At 38.8% G+C, this 24,202-nt stretch overlaps 2 protein-coding genes across 3 annotated transcripts in view; both read left to right on the top strand.

Moving 5' to 3' along the window:
* LOC104037197 (protein mono-ADP-ribosyltransferase PARP4) overlaps positions 1-15,662 on the top strand; it is a 44,927-nt gene extending 29,265 nt beyond the window's left edge. The window contains 14 exon segments of the mRNA XM_075715561.1: positions 861-942; positions 1,357-1,494; positions 3,658-3,853; positions 4,090-4,160; positions 5,688-5,875; positions 8,037-8,089; positions 8,092-8,135; positions 9,420-9,532; positions 9,534-9,588; positions 9,994-10,074; positions 11,798-11,878; positions 12,661-12,756; positions 14,666-14,794; positions 15,518-15,662. Of these exon segments, the coding sequence (XP_075571676.1) occupies positions 861-942; positions 1,357-1,494; positions 3,658-3,853; positions 4,090-4,160; positions 5,688-5,875; positions 8,037-8,089; positions 8,092-8,135; positions 9,420-9,532; positions 9,534-9,588; positions 9,994-10,074; positions 11,798-11,878; positions 12,661-12,756; positions 14,666-14,779 (1,312 nt within the window). The 3' untranslated portion in view covers positions 14,780-14,794; positions 15,518-15,662.
* Positions 15,663-18,980: 3,318 nt separating this feature from the next.
* The window catches only part of MPHOSPH8 (M-phase phosphoprotein 8), a 29,256-nt gene continuing 24,034 nt past the window's right edge, over positions 18,981-24,202 (top strand). The window contains exons 1-2 of one of the 2 annotated variants that reach the window (XM_075726003.1): positions 18,981-19,244; positions 24,038-24,193. In XM_075726003.1, the coding sequence (XP_075582118.1) occupies positions 19,005-19,244; positions 24,038-24,193 (396 nt within the window). In that variant the 5' untranslated portion in view covers positions 18,981-19,004. The remainder of the gene's footprint in view (positions 19,245-24,037; positions 24,194-24,202) is intronic. The other variant, XM_075725996.1, reaches the window with a different exon arrangement.

The raw sequence follows: 24,202 nt of genomic DNA, 5'->3' as shown, positions 1-24,202 counted from the left end.
CTGGAATACAGTGACTACCAATAACCCAGTGAGTGAACAACCTGGAGGGAACAACCATTGTGATGTTGTGGCAAAAATGGCTAATACAGTCCCAAAATATAGAAACCAAGAAGTAGTGAAGAGAGAAGATTATTTTACTTTGTCAGGCAAGACTGACTGAAATTGGCAAAATGCCAAGCTGAAGACCTTAAAAAAAAAAGCAGCAACCCAAAACCCAGTAAAAACAACAACAACAAAAAACCCAGCCTCAAGGCCACACATATTGACATCTGTCTGCAAACTGGGAGGTGATCCCATGACGTTGTATGATATCTTGTGACTTTTAGGTATCTTGTATTTTATGATTGCACCTATCAAATTGCTCTTTAATGTCATTACAGAAATAAACTAAGAAGCAAAGACTGGAAATTAAAGCCGAATAAGCAAAAAAGACACGCAGTTTTAGTAGTGAGGTTTGGAACAGTTAGGCAGGGAAAATTATGAACTTGCTTTCTCTGAAATCAAGTTTGGCTGTCTGTTATGAAGCTTTGCTTTAGAAAATAAAACATTAGGTTAAGTGAAGAGATGATTGGCTAAAATGTTACGTGATGTGTTATAGAGGAGATCATGTCAAATGGCCTCTTGATCCCTTCTAACCTTTTAAACTATGAATACCTGTAGTGAATCAGCATGGTTATTCTTTGAGTATCCTAGGGGCAGAAACCTTTCTGACTAGTTCAGTATTCTCCACTTTTATCCAAAGAGTTATAAAGGACAGGAAACATAGCTCCTTCTCATGGAGATCTCATGGTGTGCAGATTAAACATCATCTTCCCTGGAGTGCCATTCAGGTTTTTTTTTTTTCTTTTCTCTTTATTTAGTGGATTTTCTGTGGATATGTCTATTGAGATGCCATCTAGTATTGAACACATACATAGTTGGACACACAAACTTAAAATAAAGGTAAATTAATTTCACTGTAACTATGTCTCTGCCTTGGCAGTTCTGCTGTGTATTTAAAATGGAACTTTCATCCTAGAAAACACTTGTGCCAGATCTGTCTGGCTTTGTGCACTGTTCATTCTGCAAACAGCTTGGTCCTCTGTTTCAGATGAAAATTTCTGTTGTGCTTGAAGCCTTTCTGTTCTGGTTGTCATCTTACTTAAAAATACATTCAGGAAAGTGAATCATATTTTAAAGAATGTAATATGTAAATAGAAACTGTACCGTGTAAACTTTCTATAGCCTTTTTGGCAAAAAGCTTTGTGACTACCCCTATTAAATCTGCTGTCGTCATTCCCTGTTCTCACAAAGTAAATAATATTCACTGTATTGTTATAAATAAATATTTAAATGCCTATTTTTCACGTCTTCTAGAAAACAGACTGCAAGGCTGTAATTAAGACTCTGGAGAACCGCTCCTTGGACATTAGTGGCTTTGTTTTAGGTATCTGGATTTCTCAGGTCTACCTACCTTGAATGTGGGTAGAGAAGCATCCCAACAAAATAAGTGAGGTACTCCATAACTTGTACTGTTCCATGAGGTAATAGTGAATATGCTAAAACATAATAAACAGGAACAGTTTAGTTTTGATGGGTAAAAGATGAAGAAAAATTTCACGCCATGGACAGTGGTCAATTTGATCTGTTTTATTAAGCTGAGTAGTCTCCAGAAATTAGTTTTCTTTTCAGTTGCATAGAATCTTGTTGCTTTTGTTTTATCCTTTGCCTTGTAAGAGAGTAAATGTTTCAACACAGTGTCTAATCATTTCTGTTAAAATACTTTTTTCTAACTGTTGTGCTGCTGTTTGTACTTCATAGGAATGTGACTACAATGTTTGATACAGATGTTGCATTTGCAGCAGTGGAAGTGAACAAATAAGTCATGGCTGAGGCTGGAACTAAATAGCTTCAGAGTCATGCAATCGCTATACTAATTAAAAATAAGTAAGATTTTAAACCATTTGTAGGGCTGTATTTACAACTTAAAAATATTTATGGAATGTCAGTGTTTTATTTTAAAGGCATCTGACCTTCTGTCCTGGTTTTGGCTAGAATAGAGTTAATTTTCTTCCTAGTAGCTGGCATAGTGCTGTGTTTTGGATTTAGGATGAGAATAATGTTGATAATACACTGAGGGTTTAGTTGTTGCTCAGTACTGCTTATGCTAGTCAAGGACTTTTCAGCTTCTCAGGCTCTGCCAGGTGCACAAGAAGCTGGGAGGGGACACAGCCAGAATAGTTGATCCAAACTGACCAAAGGGCTATTCCATACCATATGACGTCATGCTCAGTATATAAACTGGGGGGGCTGGCCAGGGGGCAGTGATCGCTGCTTGGGAACTGTCTGGGTATCGGTCAGCGGGTGGTGAGCAATTGCATTGTGCATCACTTGCTTTGTATATTATTATTATTATTATTATTATTATTATCATTATTATATTGTTATTATTATCATTACTATTTTACTTTATTTCAATTATTAAACTGCTCTTATCTCAACCCAGGAGTGTTTCTCACTCTTACTCCTCCAATTCTCTCCCCCATCCCATCGGGGTAGGGGGAGTGAGCAAGCGGCTGCGTGGTGCTTAGTTGCTGGCTGGGGCTAAACCACGACATAAATGAAAAAGACATAGCTAGCACTTCCAGCACTCTGGATCACCCAGAAATAGAATCCAGCTGTGGCTATGTCACAGAAGAGCTCATTGTCACCACTGGAAGACATTAATAAAAGGTTACATAGGAAAGGAAGGATCTGTTCAACCCCTTCTGCCTTCACCCACAGTAACTCCTTGCCTGAGAAATACTTTTAAAACTTAAAATATGTGATTCCAAGTTACTAGAAGCTGTTTCATTCTCCCACATTTTTTGTGAAGTCCCTGCCACTTTTAATTATTTTCAGCTCCTTTTTATATTTTTTTTCTTAAATAAGATAAAATGCTGCAGAGATGAAATGTAAAGCCTTGGTGTTACCAATATATCAGTCCAATGTTGAAATTGATTAAAATAAGTAAAATGACAGATAAGATTGTTTTCTTTCCAACAATGATGTCTCTTATTTTTCTTCCTTTTAATCAGAGTTGCTTAGTTTAAATGTATTAGTTTAGGGATTTCTTTCTGATGACTGCAATAATACTGATATTCCCCAAAGGAAAGGAGAAAGAAAGAGATTCCTATTTGTGTTTCAAAACCGCAAGCCTTTCCTTCCCTGTTGGAAACATTTTCACTCCTTCAAGCATTTCATTGTTCCACTTGTTATAGCTTCTCTGTTCATAGCAAGGACAGTATGCACTTTTGGTTTACATATTTTTTAATTCTAGTACATCTCACAAACTGATGGTGGCAGTGATGATTGTAAAAGACGATATCTGTGATTTCTGTTTTTTTTTTAACTTGTAGGAGGGAATCCAGTGCTGTTTGCAGAAGAGTGAATCAGATAGGAACATGAAACCACAAAATTCCTTTTTCAGTTTTTCATGTGAGACCTGGGATAAAAGTAAAGGACAAGGACGTTGCACTTCTCAGACATTAAGAGTAAATGACATTTATTTGTTAAAACTTTGAAATATGGCTATATTCTGCTCTCATTCTATAATAAGAAAAATGAAGATGCTTGGGTACACTTCAGATGAAATAGTATTTGTCCACTGCACTGATGATTTTGTTTCTCCCTCTGTAGGCTTGCATGCTTGTATTCCAACCAAAGTTTGAAACACCATTTGAAGAAGAGCCACTGTCCAGTGAAATTATTCTTTTATTAGATTGCTCAAATTCTATGGCAGGTTCAGCTCTACACCAAGCAAAGCAGATTGCTTTACATGTTGTGGAACTATGTTGTTTCAGACAAAGAGTGAATGTAGTCAAATTTGGCACAAGGGAGTTTCTCTATTTCCTTTTTACCCAAGAGCCACCTTTTGCCGTCTTGTCATGGCTTAATTTTATGCATATCTTTATTATCAAACCAGCATAATACACTGAAATGCAACCAGGAACGTGTAGCAGTCTGGAGTATTTCTTCTCTGATATTCGTCATAAAACTTAAACTTGTCTTTCCATATTGTTGCTACATGCTTAATATTTTAATGCTCTTAATACCAATCTTTATTCACAGATTTCACAGAATTTTCTTCTTTTTCAATGAACATCATGAATGATTTGGCATCACTGAAGGAGTTTATTACAGTAAGTAAATCAGTTTAATTGTATCCTAAAGAACACTTCTTTGTATGGGATGCTTATCATTGTAAAACTCTGTTCTGCAACTTTTCCTCTTTTTTTTCTTTTTCTTTAGGCCAGCATCTAAGATTTTTCTGTAATTTAGTCTGTTTGAAGTCTACTTTCCCTAGTATCAAGCACAGCCACATCTGAATATTAATTCCAGTTGGGTTTTAAGCAATCGCTTAAGTTGGTTTTTTGAAGCTGAGTAGCTATCAGTGTTACGACATTTTTCAGTGTTTCCCCCAAATTTATCTTTTGGAGTTTCATACCTCTCATTGCCTGCACACAGCAGAAAGAGAGGAAATTACTTACTTCCTTCTGGAAATCTATAATTTGTAAGTGAAGGCAGCACTTAGGCTGAAGGACTTTCTGTGAAAAGGAAAATGCTTTTGGCACCAAAAGATGACATGTAGACTACTTAGGACAACAGGTTTTGGTTAGTACCATATCTTGTCAGTGCCAGAAGTAGGCTTCTCATCTGTAACTAAAGCTCCTTGATGCTAGCATAATGTGTAAGATACTAATATAATGGATGTTTTGAAAATGGGATGGTAAGATGCAAATGGTGATCAATGCAGACTAACACAAACAGGAAAACAACACTAACTATACCTGTACAATGTTGGGGTTTAACCCAGAAAAGATATACTGGAGCCATTGTGAATAGTCCTTTTTAAATGGTAGCCCAGTGTTCAGCAGCAGTGAGAAAGGTAAACACTTAGGTAGTTGTATAAATCTGGTTTGCTATGGCATCTTGAATACTGTATGCACCTCTGCTCACTTCATCTCAAATTGAAGAGCTAGGGAGACAGAAAACAAAGATGGCCAGATATATGGAAGGCTTCCTGTACAAGGAGAGGGCTTCTCCTGATTTTTTTTAGCTTCTGTTGAATCCTTACACAGTAATCTCTTTTCCAGGAAAAACAGAGGAAAAGCAGAATAGGGATGGTTACGTGCTGTTTCTCACCTCTTAAGGATCACAGGACACCCAGAAAAATGATTGATTGGCAGATTTAAAAGAAAAACCTAACAGTCCTTTTCATGCATAATAAATAGCAGAATTTCTTGTCGTGCTTGATGTTGAGGCTAAACTGTAATTCAATTCAGAAAATGGGTTAGGCAAATTAAAAGAGCTGTAAATAGCTTTTAGATGCAGCAGTCTGGATGAAAACTCCAGTTCAAGAAGTCCCCAAACCACTGATTACTGCAAGCTCTAAAAACAATGTAACAGTAGAATTTACCATTTTTCTTATCTATTTTCCTTGTGCCTTTTGCCTAAGCCAGAGAAGATACAGGACTAGATGGACCTTAAGCTCTATCTTTAATAGTAATTACAGAAGAGCAGGAACAAATAAAACTTAAAAATTAATTATTTATAGTTGGAAACCAGGAGTCATGTATAATGAAATAAAGATTAAATTATACATTACATGTTGTTTTAGGAAAAAATAAATTAAATTCAAACTAAAATTGTAATACTTTACTTTTCAGTCTGCTACCGCAACATTGGGAAACACTGATTTACGGAAGACCTTATGTTACTTAAGTCTGCTATTTCATTCTCAAGGACACTGTAACATTCTTCTTATATTGGATGGACACATTCAGAACGAGAGTGTGACCTTCCAGATTGTGAAAGATAATGTCCAACATTCGAGGTTATTTACATGTGGTGTTGGGTAAGTACAAAGTTAGCTAGCAATTGCATTTGTTTAAAATCACTGATAATTTATTCAAAATGAGAGGTTAATAAGCTGAGAACTGTCAGACGCCTGTGTGTACTGTCTTAAAGATATATATGTATGTTTAGATTAAATGCAGAAATGTTTGCCTACCTTTAATAATGGAATGGAAAATCTGTAAGGAATTTCAAAGGTGAGATGCCTACAATGATGTTAATTCCATGTCCAGGTAGTCTTACCTATTCATATCTTTCTTCAATATAACAACTATACTACTTAAGAATATAATTGGAAAATACAAGAGTTAACGTTTTGAAACTTTGCATTTCATGTTTTGGTATAGTCTCATTTTAATAGTGCAATTTCAATGCAACATTAGTAGTTGTATAATTTTATTACTTAATTTTCATTTGTTTTGTAAGGTAATTACTTAAAGACAAAATAAGCACTAAACTTCTCAATGATCAGAGGGACAGGCAAAACCTCACTGAAATTCATTGCAGTGTAGTTTGACTGTTTTGAGTAACAACAAACTAGAAAGATATGTACATGACTGAAACGACTTTTAAAAAAAAACTGGGTTACAGTTACATATTTCAGGTTGCAAGGCATAAATGGGAAAGGGTCAGGGACGTGTTAGGTTCTTGCCATATCCTAGGAGAGTTGGCAAGGATACATCAAAATAAATACCAGTAGTGAGGGTCATGTTCTTCTAAGACTGTTTTTTTTTTTTTTATTACACCACCACCATAGCTCCCGCAACATTCCCCAGATCTCACGGCTGTGGGTCCTCTCCCAGCACTGGGCAAGCACACCCTTCAGGCCACGTACCAGACATCCCAGTGCTCTTCCAGAGTAATTGTATGTTACGACTATAATAGAACTTGCATCAACACACAGTAAAGAACAGATGGTACACGTCCATTAGCAGCACACTGACACCATTTTCAACATATTTACATTCCTGTTATGTTCATGTTCAGCATATTTACATTCATTGATTATTGGTTTTTGATATGATAGAACTAGGCCTCGCGATGGATTACCTCAGTGCTGGTAGTCTGAGGGGGCATGGCTTTTAATGGTTCCTCTAGACCACTAACATTAATGTGCTAACATGCAACAATCTGTTTTCAGTAGGCAGGATCTGAATTTAATGTGTTACATTGGTAAAGTAATAATGGTGAAGAGGTGTAAAAGAGAAGTTCGCTCTGGTTCATACTCTTGTGTAGACAAAGAGAGTGTTTTCTAGAAGGCTGAATTAATAGAGAATACTACATCTGTTTTATCTGTGATAATTTGCTGTGGGTAAATGAAAAAAAAAAGGTTTAAATAGTGCAAGATTTGTACTTTACAGAGTTGTACAAGGCAGCAAAATCGATAAAAAGACTTTTAAAAGAGCAGTAAACTTTAAACCCAAGATGTTATGTGTTCTTAGCATAGATACAAGTGTACTATTTAATTTTGCCTGAAGGGGTTTTGGTGAGGATTCACTAGGTCACTAAGACAGTGGTATGGTCCTGTTGAGAAATTAGTCTACTTTCTGTCTGACAAAGATTTGAGACATACTGTGCTGTTTCTCGCCCAAAAGAATTCTCATCTGCTTAATTGTTCTCCTTTAGTCCTCTATAAAGCTCTCATTTGTATATATACCTATGAAATAGATTTGCAGTAGTCAGCCTGTTGGTTAGCAGAGCCTGCTGTTCTATCAGGCTAGTTAAGTGTTACCATATTGGTTATATCCATGTTGTTCAGATAGTAACATTCCCTAGCTGACACTGGACTTAGCTGTGAGATAGCTGTGTCCACACTAAATAGCCCTGCTGAGATTGGGGTTAATGAGTTCAAGATCAGGATCATTTTGATGCAGTCTTATTGGTGTTTGAACCTAAGTTAATTTCTCTGCACAGCTCTGCACTGTGACAGGTAAAAACTCATGTACCATGTAATTTCCTTGAATGTTGTTAGGAAATCTCTAATACAGCAGCACATTCATTGGCTCAGCTGCTTTCCATTGGTCTGTCCCCTGAAAAACGGATAGAATTTAAAAAAAACACAGATTCAAAAAGCTTGCAGTACTAATTAAAAAGAAAATATTTAGAAATAGTGTCAGATGAACAATTTAATTCAATAATTACATAACGAATTTTTTTGTTAGTTCCACAGCAAATTGACACATGCTGAGATCTTTGTCCTGATATGGTGCTGGAGCATTGAATACTTTGACCTGAAATCAAAGTATAACTGGGAGGCAAAGGTACATTTACAAATCTTAACTATATTCTGTATGTGATTGTTGTCTGATATATCAATATCCGATGCTGCATATCTTCAGTATCTCAAAATGGGAGTTACTACTTTTCAAGGGATCACACGGCTTTGCTATTACAATAAGACAGTTCAAGAAACATTTCATAGAAGGTGGAAGGAGAGATGCTTATCTTTTAAGCCTTCTTTTATTTTAAATATAAATTGATACTAAGGGAGAAAGAGAAGTATTTAGTTTGAGTATTACAAAGGTGCCTTTCAGCAGGAACACATGTGCTGTAGGAAGGGATATGAGAGCTGCAGAGAACCCTCAGTTCTTTGATAAGGGAGGCAATTTGTCACTGTAGTTGCCCTACCTTCTCATTCAGATTGGTCACTGAATGTGTAAAAGAAAATAAGAAAGCCATGACTTATTTTATTTTTCCTATTCTTTTTGAGAGAGCTCCTGTACTTCTCTTGGTAAGTGCAATAACACCAACTTGGAAGAAGTTTAAAAAATGTGACGCTATATCAATAACTGTCCCTGAATGGAAAAACATGGCTTTACTTCTGTCATAGGTCACAGTCCATCTACATTGTCCTTGCTATAGCGATGAGGCCTGTAGCAATTGTATTCTGTAACTTTTCACTGTTGGTGCGTCTAGAAGTTTCAGGCAATCTAGGACCCCATGTGCAGTGCTTTTCAGTTTTCCCTGTATAATTATGTGTCTACAGCACTATCCTATGCCTTGAATGTGGTCCCTCCTGGAACAGTGACAGTAAAGAAGGTGCTGCAGCAAGGCTAGTATCTGGCACGTTTTTGCCTGGGGGAATGGATGAAAGCATAGATTTCTCCTCTTGCTATTCTGGCTGTCATTTGAGTGATATATGAAGAACTATCCAGAGCAGGCCATGGAGATGTGCAGAAGTGTTTGCATATCTCAGAGTTCACATGCAGGAGATGGTGCTAAGCATAGCAGGTCCCTAGCCTATTTGGCAACCCTGATGCGTAGGAACTTTAGTCTCAAATTTCAGCTTTTAGTTAAAACAAGTCTCATTATTCCAGAAGCCGGTACAATAATGGCTGAGTGATCCTCCTTATTACCTCCAAACATTAGACTCATTTTTACCAGTAATAGTATGTGGCTTGTTTTAGTTTCTTTTTTTTTAAAAAAAAAAAAAAAGAAATTAGTTCTGTTCACTTTGGAAATACGTTATTTTCTATTGAGAGATTATGTTTTCTTTTGAAAGGCTGCTAACAAACAGAGCTAATTTGTTTTGCCTCTTTACACAGATACAGAGCCAGGTATCTAGAATATTTTCTCCAGGATGCAGTTCAGTTTCTATTAAATGGCAACAGTTTAATACAGGTGCACCAGAGCCAATGCAGGCTCCTGCTCAAATACAGTCTGTTTAACAATGAGAGACTTCTTGTCTATGGATTCATCCCTCACTGTACTCAGGTAAAGACTGGAATGCACATGCACTACTGGATAGAAATTCATATGTAAAACAATCACAAAGGAAATACTATATTGTATTATATATCCTCTATGCAGCATGCACTTAGCTTCTTTTTCATTGCTAAATATAATTAAGTTACTATTTAATTGTCATTATTAGTCTTCCCTCTAAGAAGCAGAGAGGAAAAAGTTACCTAATCTAATGTTCCTATCACTGTGCTTTGGTAAATACAGGGTTCCTTTATTTGTGACTGTCCCCTTGTTGTAAGGGGAAACCTATATTATAAACCTAGACATGCAAAGACTTACAGATTTGAGTTATATTTGGGAGACAGAACAGCATGCATGTGTGCTGGTAACATAGCATGACAGAGAAGGAAACAGTATTTTTTTTTTTCCTTTTAGGCCACTTTAAAAGCAGCAATAAATGACCAAGAACTACAGACCATGGTGTCAACTACTGAGCTACAGAAGACGACAGGAACAGTGAGTTTGGCCAACATTATTTGTACATGCCATAGCGAGACAAACTGCTTTAAACAACTGTGTGCTGCTTCATGCTCTTTTGAAGGAATTGAAACCCCTGTTTTCAGCAGCTGTTGCACTTTTATTTTTGCTTCTGATATTTTAAAACAGACCTTCAGTTTTCAGACCTCTAAGGGGAAATTGTTTTACATAGAAGTGTCACCTTTCTCTGTGCTTTCTAACACAAAACTTAAGCTTCTTGGAATAGGAAGTGCTGCTGCTTATTTTGGCAGTCTGTTTGGGCTGTAATGTTATCCTTGAGTTGGCTGTTCTTCGGGTGACCTCTGTGAAGAAGCTGCTGCAGCATTCTCTTTCATGTTGTAAATTGTTGCTGTGTGGAACATCTCATCACTAGCCTGTCATCTCTAGAAATGTATGGAAAAAGAGACAGTAAAGTGGTATTAGCCTTTCCTCTGTTTTAGTAACAATGAAGTAAGGAGTCTTTATGCAGAGGAAAGCACAGCACCCATTTTGAAAAGGAAAACAGGCTAAAAGAGCCATTTATTAAATCTAACAGGTATCTACACTTGAAAAATCAAGAGGATAGTCAACCTTCAGTAATAATTCTGATATGACTGTTACCCCTTCCCCAATAAGGGAAGCTGATTTGTTTTCAAATAGAAATGATTTTGTTCCCTATTTAGTGTAATCTACTTTGAAACCTACTATCATGGGTTGGTTTCCATGGTCATGTTGGTTATGTTGGTTTCCATAAGGACATGTCCTTCTACAGGCAAATAAAATTGGCAAGCAGAAGCAATGTATTTGCTTGCCATAGTAAATTTTTGCTTTTAGAAAAGTACCTGTACTACAAATTCCAGGTGCAGTTAAAAAAAAAGAAGTTTTGAAAGGTGTAAACTGAAATGGCAAAATGATAAAAACCAGGGTCAAAATTAGAAAAAATTATTAATTCTTGATGCTTTAGGTGAACTCTGAGAATTCCTACCTGTTTCTTTTGCCAATTTACCTTAGTTCAAAAAGTAACTATTTGCTTAAGAGGTTTTCTTTAGAAGTGGCTCTCTTTGGCTCTCTTATCATATTCTTCCAAAAATGAGCCAGTGGGAATGTTTTGGCAATTGGAACTGGAATACAGCTGGACTTTACCACAATTCCCCCACAAAGCTCCCGGTCTTTGTTAGTTTTAATATATTGAAGAGACAAAAATTATTTTTCTTTTCTATGAAAGACTGGTTTAGTTCAAAAAAGTAATTTCTGGTTAGTACAGTCCACTATTTCCCTTTTCTGCGTACAGCCCCTCAGGTCAAAAATTACTTGATTATGGTAGACCTAATGATCTTTTTAAAGTTGAACACTCTAGACTCACTTTACTTTTTCCCCAAATTCTGTGTTTTTATGGACAGGATTAATTTACCTAACTTCACCTATATTGATATTGTTGGTTAAATCTGAGGTAGTTGTCCAGGCTCTGTTTACAGCCACTGGAGAAAAATGTGTACATCCAGAAGGGGCATTTAGTTTGCTGAAATTAAATGAAATAAAAATGTACCTTAGGTGCAAGTTATGCTTGCTTTTCAAATGGAAAATTAGCTTGACCCTTCCTTAGAGAATGGGATTCTCTGTAAATATGGAAGCTAATTGCCTGAAGCTGGACCTCATAAATGAAAGGAAGAATTTTTAAAAAAAAAAGTTACTACTCTCATCATCAGTTTTGTTTTCTTTTCAGGTGCTGCACAAACTCGCAGCAAGAGCTTTCATTAATGACTATGAAGATGGGATTCTTCATCAGAATGAAATAGAACATGAGGTTTGATAATCTGAAATAAAATATACATTTAAAATGCTAAATTGCAAACATTTCAGTGGAATAGAAAAGATTTTTCTTGCTTTGTTAAACATAACTAGAAGGTTGCAATTCTAATATCATTTTAAGGTTAAAGTCACCGTACAGTAATATCCTCCCAGATAAGATTTTGAAAAATTTTGGGACAGTCTTTTCTTCTTCCCCACTATAAGAATGCCCTCTATTGGCATAATGTGTGCATATTTTTCCTAATCTGTACCCTGTCATTGTAGGCCATTGGTGATTCTTCTTTTCCTGTGACATACAACATTTTAGTTTCGTGAAGATCGATACATATTAATCCAGCAAAAGTCTATAGCTTTTGTATAGGATATGGTGGAAGATAATGACCTGTGTTTTACAGATAGACAGACTTAATGATCTGATGATCTGTTAAAAAAATGGCTTTTAGCTAGTTAAAAGCTTACCATATTGCCACCTTGGGTTATCTGAGACTTCAGACTAATTCTTCTTATAAAATACAGCTGCTTTTTACACTAGAAGAAGGATAGAACCAAAAGAACTCTAACTAGAGGAAATGCATATCCCTGCCCAAAGTTGAATAAGGGAGCACAGAAAGTTAGAAGGGAGTTAGGCAGGACAGTATATTCACATGAGCTCTTCCTTTTACATGTCCCTATTTAGAGTGCATAAGTGTGTTTATGTGTTCAGTTTTGACATCAACGTTTCTTTTAGCTGATTGTATTTTTTCTACCTGTTCCATTTGTTAATACTTAACAATTTAGATGAAGAAACAAATCTTGAAAAACAGGATTATTCACCTCAGCTTGAAGAACTCAATTATAAGCCACCTTACAAGCTTCGTTGCAGTTGAGAAAAGGGTATGTTTTCTATATAATATCTTGTTCCCACTAGCTTCTCTGTCAAAAGACTCTAAATTCTGTACCGTTGCACATATCAAAACCAGTCTTCCTTTTGCTGAACAATGATTATTCTTTTACAACAGAGCTAAAACTATTATTTTTTACATTATTTTGGTTTCTTCTGCAATACAGCAAGTTATTTTCCTTTTCTGTCTCTTATATTACTTGTCCTTACTTTACAATCAAAGTTTGTCAATCTGGGTGTTCCTGTTGTGATTTGCTACAAGGGTTTGTAATTCCTGATAGTGCTGTGGGAGCCAGACAGGTCACAGGACAAGGCCAAATGAAGAGTACTCTTCAATCCTTGGTGCATAAGCCACAGAACCCTTTCTCATAAAAAGTGAGGATGCCAGACTATAGCAAACTGGCCACTGTAGCCATGGATTGCTGAAGTAATGGACTTTAAGTTCCCAAGTCATTCTAGGGAACTCTGTGTCAGGCGGAAGTCACAAGGAAAGCAAAACTCTCTTTAATATTGCAGTAAACTATGGAACTTTTTCATTTGTTTTCAGTATTAGAACAGTGGTAAGATAAACTTTGCAGCAAATAGAAAGAAATACATATAAATGACAACCTTGAAATTCACAGGTCAGTAAGAAGAGTTTTCAAATGGAAAGCTGTATGACAGTAAGCAAGATGCTATCAGTTGGATTAAGTATTAGATGGGGTACCGAGAATGGGAATTCATCTAACCAAGTACGTGTGTGTGCATTGAGCAATGAATCAGTCACAGGGTATATCAAAGCTTTTGAAGTTTAATATTTGAATCACCTAATTGATTATGTGGATTTCAGTTTTTGTGTTTGTGTAAGCTTTTTAAAAAAATATTTAAAGTGAATCTCCTATGTCTTACTTTGTTCTTGCCAAATACATTTTCAGTGTCCTGAATATTTGGCTTATCCATATCTTTGTTTATTCCATAGGATGGCTCTTGGAATCTCAGCCCACAGTTGGGAAAAATCTTGAAATTTTATGTTGATCATTTAATTAACTAGTTCTTTATTAGAAAAGGCATTCAGTCACTTGGTAGATACTTCTCTGGCATTAAAAAGCAGTACATTGCATTCTCTGTATGTCTAGTGGAACTCTCTCAGAATTTAAATGGATCTCTTAAAGTTTTCAAAAGTGCCTGATTTTAATAATACAGTTTCTTCTCAACTTCTCTCACAATATAGTGTCCTGATTGCTAAGCACAGCTGCTGGAGAAATATGTGGAGGATGTGAGATAGTTGCGAGTAGCAACAGAGGTTCTTTTATCTCAATTATTGTATCTGCTATATTAATACCTACTAAAGGAAAAAAGGGAAGAAAAGTCTCTTAGGAGAGAGGCAGAGATCACTTCTGCTTTTCACATTTCACATAATATGAATACTATATATATAATTATTACACACACACACACTCTGTCTGCAGCATTCAGTATGCACTCCGCCTATACACACTTTGCTGTTTGATTCTGTCAATTGGTGCTCTTTGCTGGCAGCAGACCAGAAAACTTGGGGGGAAAAAAGGCAATTCCTTCTTTCTAAATTATTAGAGGGTGCAATGCTTCATCAAAGGACAAAAATCTTACAAGTTTCCCATTATTGCATGTACTAAAATCAAAGTGGATTAGTACCCAAGCAAACACAAACTGAAGAAATCCCAACAAAGCATTGCCAAGTTTAAATTTGAAAGCCAGGAGCATGTTTGTCAAATCACTAATGTGAATACTCTTGATAGTAGTGATTGTATGGTGAAGCAATTAAAAATAGCACTAGGACAACTGATGTTTTAAAGTGATATGGAGTACTTTGCAGAAGGTACCTTTTCTGTTGTCAAGAAATCATTTAAATAGTAATACCGCTTCCCTTTTCTTCTTCCTTAGGCTCAAATGGAAAAGAAAAGCTACTGCAGTTGCTACTCTTCTTGTGCTACAGTTCATATGCTGCACAAAGAAATTGAAAGGGATCGTTTTCAAAACACTGATGAAACTGGATGATTCATCTAATTCAAGGTGTGCTTTTAAATAAAATCTTTAATGTAGTAATATAAACCTTCTCAACATACAGAAGATTAATTTCATTAGGGGGAGTCAATGACTATACTACAGGATATGGCTGTAGAAAAGGGAATGGAAGGTATTAATCGTATTGGTGGCACATGGTTTCTTTTAAGAGGATGGATGGAGGAAGGAATACTTTGCAAAATATGATACAAAAATTGAGAAGTATAGAAAGTAGTAAAAAATACTTTATACTTCTTATTAGAATCACTGAATAGTTCAGGTTGGATATGACCTCTGGAGGTCATCCCTTCCTTAAAGCAGGGCCAGCTCAGATGTTGGGTAAGTTGTTCAGGATCTTGCCCAGCTGAGTTTTAAATATCTTCAAGGATGGAGATTCCTCAACCTCAACTTTTTTAAGGGCAACCTTTTCCAGTGTTTAATATCACTTATTTTAGAAATCAGGAAAAAAATTCTGTCGAACTTTTCCTTCATGTAACTTATGCCTGTTAGCCTGCACCCTTTTTCAGGATTATATTTGTGGCTTGGTGTTCTTCACAAGCATACACCATAAAATATTCTGGACAAGACTTTTGAAATTATTAGAGCAGATGATTCTTCACAGCACAACTTCCACCCTTTCCTTTAGCTGTGAAGAATACTGGTGCTGGCTTATTCTGAACCCCGCCCCCTCACTTCTGTATGTCCTGGTGCTCTATTATTTTTTGAATATAGGTTCCCTGCATCTGGAAATTCCCTTTCTTTGGGGATGAAATGAACAATTATCATCTGGCAAGTTTTTGGCATAGAGGAAAGAGAAAGGTCTTAAAAGAAGCATGAAGGAATAGGCCTCCAGTGAACCTGGATTGCCCCAGCCACCAACAGATCCCTTGTGCCAAAATGGGAAGATTTACACACTTCATACTTTACAGGGCATTTAGGACAGGATAAAAAAACAGTCAGGAGAGCCCTGGAAATCTTCCTCCCTCTTTTGAAACTCCTTAGCAGAGGGAAAAATTGGTTGTATAATTTTGTGTAAAATGGTTGTATAATTTTGGCTACTCTAGTCAGGAATACAAATATAATTGCACTGACTGCTAGATGAAAGCAATTCTAACATATGTGAATGTACAAAGGAGTCATCAAGTTTGCCTTTATGAAATGCATAGAACTTCACTGTGGTGATTGGAATAGTGCAAATAAATAAATGCAAGTAATGATTAGGAGTCTATGTCCTTCCCATGTGGAAGATTCTCAAAAGATGATCAGACAATGATGTTTTCTGCATCAGATGATATTTTATACAGGCTGGATCATAGCACTATAGAAAATTTTCTCTTTCAAATAATTATTGTTAGAAGAAATTATTTTCTTCTTGCTCCTTTGGTGCATTTACAAGATTTTATTATAATAAAACTTCATTTCTACATACAGTGATGTTCATTGGGCTTTTGAGTTGGTCAAGAAAGCAGTAGAGTGGGTAAGAGGAGTTGAGAGGCGATTTCCATCTGTTTGCTATTGACTTGAACTTGGGAAAGACTGGGATTCTGCCACCAAGAAGATACTGGGTATCAAGTTTATCTAACATCGGTTATCTTTCTACTTAAAATATTTAATCATGTAATTCTTAAAGATAATAGCAGAGTTAGCTTTCCTTGCAGTTTTACATAAACTGTTTAAATTGAGGACATATGATCTTATATTATTACTGAATAATAATTTTCATACTCACAGAGATAAAGATATGGAAATAAGGGTCTTACATTTAGTAAGTCTTGATTTTACATATATGTAGTATTTTACTTACCTGTAACTGTTAAAAGTACCTTAATATTTTTTTTTTTTACATTAATCTCTTCAGTTCATTGCATGTTATAACAGTAGTTTTATAATATCTTTGTTTTGATATCTCCTAAAATCTTACGTACTTCTTTAATGGCACGGTAAAGCATGTGTAATGTAGTAATTCACTTAAATATGGCAGGAGATGTTTTGACAGATACAAGAATGTGATAAACAAAGAGCTTCATAAGGTATCTTCATACATATTAGTGTTTTCAACTGGTTTGTTTTGTAATTCCTACAGTGTGCCTTGAAATGCAAACAGCAGAACAGTTATTTTTCTCCTGCACTGCTTTTCTTATCAGTCATAGGTCAACTTGTGAATACATAGGCCAGTTTTGTTAGGAGGAATGACTGCTCTCTTTTTTTTTCTGCAGTTACTCTGTATTTTGATTTTATTCCAACAAAAACCTAAGTGATTAGTTTTATTTTATACCAGACCAAACACTGAAGCCTAATAACAAAACCAGACTAAAAGTGATTTCTTTTAATTCAATGGGCTTTTCACAGGTGTTTGAATGAACGCATTACCTCTTCTAAATTAAGGAGCTGCACAGAATCATACTTTGGTACTTTGTGATCCGAGGAAATGTAGTTAGAGACTTAGGACAAGTGCTTGCACTGAGGCGGGTTCCAGTGTGTACAGAACATACTCTACACCTGCTTGTCCAACCACTGCAAAAATATTCAGAAGCAGGAGATTCCACAGCCACCGTAGGTAACGTGTTACACTGCCCTAGCAAATGGAGAATGCTCCCTAGCAGTAATAGAGAAGCATTGTAACAGGTTACTAAGGAAAACTGGAATCTCTTTCATAGATGTTTTTATGAGAATTTAAGCAAACATCTACCAAGGATGGAGTAGATACACTTGATTTTGTAGAGGAGGTTGCTAAGAGGGGTAGCCTGAGGTCCTTCTGTTTCTAAGGTGCTCTGGATCCTTGTTTTCACGTGTGTAAGATGCTGGCTTTTTAGTAAGTAACACAAAAGAAAAATTTGTACTATACTATTTGAGAAGAGCTAGGCAATGGGTTTCTTAAGAACTAGAAAGACTCTTTAATGTAGATGATGATAAACGAGCTTCTACATCTGCTGTTAAGTCTTCGTATGGTCAATTGCTGCATTACTGGAGTTACCTTAGAAAATAAGTACTGGCAAAAATATGAATAAAAGGAGAATTTTTTTTTCCTTCACTGCAGTTAATTATTCAAATAGTTTGGCATTTTCACTGTTGCAACTTGCAATATATTCCCATACTGGTCTGTACGAAAAGTATGCATTCACGCTGAAGCCTGAGTTTCATTTGAGTGATACGTGTTCCTTAAGGAATTGTTTCTGACATACAGTGTATTAATACTCTGGCCCTAGCAAAGCCAGTTGAATAAGCAAATAGGGTGTGGTTTATTTGCTTTTTTTTACAAGACCGTCCTTTTTTCCTCCTGCATGTTACATTAAAAAAAAAAAGCTGTGCTTGCCTATAGGCAATTATTTTAACATGCAGAATACTGTGAAATTTAAGAGGATTCTTTTTCCCAGTGAGAAACCCCATTCCCCAGCAGGGCCTCGTCTGAGGTGTCCCCGTACATCCTGCTTGTGCGGTTCCCCAAAGCCTCATCCAGCTGAGGGCAGGTACCTTTGGACCGGGATATTCAGCACGCTCTTGTCTTTTTATTTGGACAAGCCAGGCCCACCCGGGCACGGTATCTCCTGGCAGAAAGATCAATGGCGCGAACCTGCCTTTGAGTGCCCCCGGTCACCGGCACCCCCTCCCTTCTCCGGAGGAGGGCTGCCGCGCCAGGCACCGAAACCTGACACGGCGGCCGAGCGGGGCTTCGGTCACGCTTTCGAGGAAGGGGCCAGCGTGCGGGCAGGCAGCTCCAGCAATCGTCCGCGCTCGCCTCTCGCCGACGGCACCGGGGCTCCCGGCAGCGCCGAGACTCGCGACGGCCGGCACCGGCGGGCGACAGCAGAGCTTGGCAGGAACGGACGGAGCCGGACGGCAGCACCGGGCTCCCCGCTCCCGCCGCCCAGCTCTGCGGCGGGCACGGGGCTGGCGGGCAGCCCGCCCCGGGGCGAGCGGAGCAGCCGCCTTCACGGGGCGGGCCCGGCGGGCGCCCGCAGCCAGCGCGGAGGGGCCGGGCCGGGCCGGGCCGGGCCGCCCCCACCCCCCTCCGCGCCCTGCCGGGGCCTCCGGCTGCCGCCCCCGCCCATTGGCTGCCGCGGCCCGCCGCGCGGAGGGCACGAAGGCCTCCGGGCCCCGCCCCTGTGCGTCATGGGCTGGCGGGGCGCCGATTGGCTGCGGCCGCCGCCTCGCTCCCTCTTTGCCCGGCGGTGCATGTCGCAGCCGCTTTTCACCGTTGTCGTTTGAAATTCGGCCCAAAATGGCGGCGGCGGCCGGGAGCGGGGCTGAGGCGGCGGCGGCCAGGCTGGAGGGGGCGGAGGAAGAGGAGGAGACGGCGGCCGCGGCGGAGGATGAGGAGGACGGGGAGGAAGACGGCAGTGGGGCTGGCAAGGCGGCGGGCGCGGTGGCGGCAGCCGGCGGGGAGGCCGGTGGCGAGAGCGAGGAGGAGGAGGAGGACGTGTTCGAGGTGGAGAAGATCCTTGACGTGAAGACCGAGGGGGTGAGTGCGCGGCGCCCCCGGCCGCTCTGCCGGGGCTGCGGCGGGGCCCCCTGGGCGGTGCGGCGGCGGCGGCGGGTCCCTCAGGGAGGCTGCTGCGGCGTGCGGCGGCGGGGCTGGCGGGCAGCCCGGCCGCCCCCTGGCTGGGGCCGGCGGCCGCCCTGGGGTCGGGTTTCGCCCCGCTCCCCGAGGAGGCGGAGGGGGGGGCGGTTGTTAACCGTGCGCGGGCGGCGGCGTGGGCCCGGGTGCGCTCGGTCGCCCCGGGCTCTTGCCTGGCTTTCGGGGCGCGCAGGCTGTGCGGGCTGCACGGGCAGGGCTGCCGTTCGGGCAGGTCTTCCTGCACGATTCCTTTATACTTGGGCGGGAACCCAGCAAAAATAGTAGTTCCGTTATAAGTGCGTTTTAAAACACGTTGTGCGCGATTTTGCAAGGCAGCTTTTTCTATCTTACAGCTTTGACTAAAGAGACTGAATCTGGAGTATCTTTACTAAGTTTTTTTTTTTGTCTGCATTGTTAAGCTACTCTTTGCTCTTATGGCTGAACTGCAGTACTGTTCTAAGGTAAAACGTTCTGAATGCAGAAATGGGCAGGATTGAATATAGTGCAGAACTTGGAGGTGGTTTCAAGGTATGTTTAGTGAGACTGTGTTTACTGGCTTTTAAAATGAGAGACTTCTTCCCGTTAAAATAACTAGCTGTAGTGATCTTTGCTTTGTTTAGACAGAAATATCGTACCTTCTTTCTTTGAAAGCAGCCTAGACTGGTTGAAGTTCTTCTAAAATTTCCTAAACCTCAAATACAAAAAATAATTAATACAGCTTTTTTTTTTTTTTAATGATTTTTGTGTCTGAAAGTTGTTTATTTTAACTAATTTGTGGTTTTTATTTTAGGCTGCAGTCAGGTACGTGGTAATACAGAATTCTGCCTGGTTAGTGTAAAACATCAGGGTTTTGAAACCCTTAGGTTGGAGAACCTTCAGATCAAGAATTTCTTAGATATTTGTGATGCTATCATGATTAGTTTGTATCTTGGCTGAAATATCTTGATGGCTTAAGAATGTTACGCTTTTGAGGTAATATGCTATTTATAGCTTTGCCTGTATGACGCATTGGTCAAAATAATAAGTCAGTCTTGAAAACAAGAGGACTCCTTTTTCTCCACCCACACACACCCCCCCACGCCACCCCTCCAGCGGAACCTAAAATCTGTGTATTGGCAGGGGAGTCATACTGTTCCATACATGTCTAAAGAATACCAGAACACATCAAGTACCATCTCTAAAAATGTCATTGGCATGTGCCGGTAAAACGGTGTGTTACACCCCGTCGTTCTGTCATCCTCTTCCTCCTCCTCCAGGCAGCCCATTCTGGAGCAGGTTCTGAGCTGTACACGCTTGAGGTTTCCAGGCTGGGTCAGTGCAATTAGCTTTACTGTATAGAATCACAGAATTGTTTAGGTTCGAAAAGACCTTTAAGATCATCACCAGCCATTAACCTAACACTACCAAGCCCACCACTAAACCAGTTAAGGGTGCTGTAATAATTAATTTCATGTTTCCTGGCTTGGTGGTATGCGTGTGCCTTACCCAGTATGTGTTGGTTGTAGCTTTGTACCGTGGGCTGCAGTTGCATCAGGTCACCTTTCTATTGTTCTTCAGTGGGGGTGATGCTCCTGTGCTTCAGAAATATAGGGCGAGACAGATACTCGCACCCAGTCCAAAATTGGAAATGGCTGGGAAAAGCAGTGTGTTACATTCAGTGGAGTATATTTTATGTAGTCTGCTTCAGACTAGTGGTTCCCAGTTTGCAGATTCCCAAGTCTGATACAAAATTCGAGCAGATACACCGAGTCGGCCACTGTCCAGCACAGCATAAGGCCAGTCACTTTGTTCTGCGTGCCAGTTGCAGAAGTGGGAGAGCTGGAGAGCACCACACAGAGAAGCTTCTTTTGCTGGAGCTGGTAGTAATGGTAGCATGAGACAGCACTCCTGGGATGGGATTGGGCTGGGGAGTTAGACCTGCTGATAAATGAAACATCAGCATATCCTACTTAAGGGAACAAGCAATAAAAATTTGGAAATGTTTCCTCTCAGTATGTCTAGAAAGTCTTTCATACTGCACTACAATTAGACTAAAACAACGGGCTCCAATGCAAATAGTGACATTCCCCAGTGGAAATGGGTAACCTTAACTCTGCTCTCTAATGACATGGTGATACCCCTTATTCATAGGAGTTGGTTCTAGCCCATCACTAGTTCTTTTAGAAGCTACAGCAGTATACAAATGCTTGGAAGTGTTCTATTATTTGTAAGTGATACAGAGGAAAGAAATAATAATGCTGAGTGAAATAATGTTGAGGCTGTGTATGTATCTTTAGTATAATGATCAATCTCCTGTCTTCACTTAAGCTGCATTTTTGTATCACTTAAGCTGCATTTTTGTATCACTGTATGTACTGGATGTACAGATAGTCTTACATTTGCATTACTTTATTTTATCCAGCTTTCTCAATTAATTAAAAAAGGACTTGTAACTCATTTTGTGCCTGAGTTACAAGTGTTTAACAGTAACTCTGAAGCTAACTGAAGTCCTGCATCTGAAATGACATAACCCTGTACCATCAGACAGGTGAGAGGCCAGCTGGCTAGGAAGCAGGTTTGCAGGAGAGGAGCTGGGAGTCCCCACAGACAAGTAAGTTGAACATGAGTCAGCAGTTCTTGCAGCAAAGGCAGCCAACCAACAGCATCCAAGAGTGTAGCCAGCAGACTGAGAGGGATGCTTCTTTCTCTCTTCTCGGCACTGCTGAGATGCATCTGGGGTACTGTGTCAAGTTTTGAGCTCCTCAGGATAGAATAGACATGGACATGCTGGAGTGAAGGTTTATGAAAACAGTTTAGGGAGCTGGAGCACAGGAGGCTGAGAGAGCTCGGTTTGCTCTGCTCTAAGAGGAGAAGAATCAAGGGTGATCATAGTGATATCTATATCTATTTAATGGGAGGGTGTAGAGAGGACAGTCGGATCCTTCTCAGAGGTGCACAGTGAAAGGGTGAGGGAGGCAGTGGACACAAGCTGGAACACAGGGAAATCTGAATAGATACACTTGACTGGGCAGATTTCTGAGCAGCCTGATCTAGTTGGTCATTCTTTGAGCAGGGCATTTTACTTGTTAGTTCTGGAGATCCCTTATGGCCTAAATTATTCTGTGACTGTCATAAGAAAGTTACTAGTCATTTATTTCATGAGTAACCCCATTAGAAGAAAGAAAGATAGGTGAACATAATTTTGAAAACTAATTTCTGAATCGAGTGTATGGTTAAGCTAAGTTATAAGAGAAGTGTTGCACTAATGTTTCTGAATATAGGCTATTTATTTATGTGTCTGTGAAGCAAAATACAGAAGATTGTAAGTAGAGTTGATTGCTAAAGTTTAATGGCATATATATACACTTGGTCAAAGGTTAATGGTGTTCATGCAAAAATGTAAATTTATGGATATAAATACATTTAACAGTAAGTGGCAAATGGCAGTTCTTTTGAAGCTTTCTTTCTTCAGGCTTGGTTAGCAGTGTAGGATCTTTCAGAGCATTATCAATCCATTTTTGAAAGAAAAAGATACTATTATTTTGCCTCTCCAAAGGTACTTTCCTTAGTACATTTGCTAATAGGGTTTTTTTTTGGTTGGTTTTTTTTTTTTTTTGGAATGGCTATGTTGCTTCGTATTCATTATTAGCTTTTTTTACACGGAAAGTGGGTTTTCTTAAGTTTGGTGCTAGCTTTTGTCGTACATCTGTTTAAAGAGACTGCAGGTTTAATCAGTAAAGGTGACCAGATTGATTTCGTAGGACATGTCTCTGCTTTTCATTTAAGCTTGGTGTAGGGGGCCCTGAGTTGCCACTGTCTGGCTATACCAGCAACGTGCTGAGTCCAAGCTAATAAGCCTTGCCTCTCAGCAAGAAAAGGAGTCCATCTTGAGAAACATAAGGATTCAGACTACTTAGTTTATTTAGGAGAAAGGCAAGAGATAATTTGGTGGAAAGCTCTTTTTTTTTTTTTAAATGGTTAAAAAAACCCCTTTCTAATCTAGTGAAAAAACAAATAGAGACTAAAAGGTGTAATTTCATCCTATGGTGAAGTTAAATACTGTTGAAACAATTGATCTGGGGCTTTCGCATGTAATGTTTTACCAAAATCTTTCTAACTCATTCCACTGAGATGTACACTTTCAGATTTTGTCTAGGTTTAACTTGATCTCATTGGTGGTTGTTTTTTTTTTTTTTTCTAGTTGTTGATATTTCCATTTATCAAAAGTGGCATTAATTACAAACCTAACATAAGTTACAAATTCCAATGTAAAACTAGGTGAATGGTGTTAATGCATTATAAGTCTTAAGGTTTTATATAAATTTTTTCAAAGAGAAGCAATTCAAGCTTGAAATTTTTATAGAAGAAATATTAAAACTTTAAAAAAATTAGTTTAATAACTGTCAGAAAATCTATTTCAGTAAAATGACCAGGAATTTGATTTGTACGTTGTAGCTGTGGTTCTGAACAAATTTTAGATATTACAAATATTTTGGATAAAACCACTCCAACTACTGAAACATTTTACAACCTGCTTAGTTGAGTATGTGATGCAGATGGAAATAATTCTGGGAATTCTTATGTCAACATTGGGTTGAACTCCCATTATATTAATTTCTATAGACACGAAATGATATATCCACTGAGATCCCCAAGAATTGAGTAAGTGATGCAATACTATGCTGTATTGTATTAAATGTTGGGGTTTTTTTCTACAGGGTAAAATTCTCTACAAAGTACGGTGGAAAGGATATACCTCTGATGATGATACGTGGGAACCAGAGGTTCATTTGGAAGACTGCAAAGAAGTGCTGCTTGAATTCAGAAAAAAAATTGTTGACAATAAGCCTAAACCTGTTAAAAAAGACATACAGGTATGTTTC

This window comes from Pelecanus crispus, chromosome 1 (genome assembly GCF_030463565.1).
Source record: "Pelecanus crispus isolate bPelCri1 chromosome 1, bPelCri1.pri, whole genome shotgun sequence".
Classification (NCBI taxonomy): Eukaryota; Metazoa; Chordata; class Aves; order Pelecaniformes; family Pelecanidae; genus Pelecanus; species Pelecanus crispus.
The sequence above is the reverse complement of the archived record's forward strand: the minus strand, read 5'-3'. Positions and strand labels throughout refer to the sequence as shown.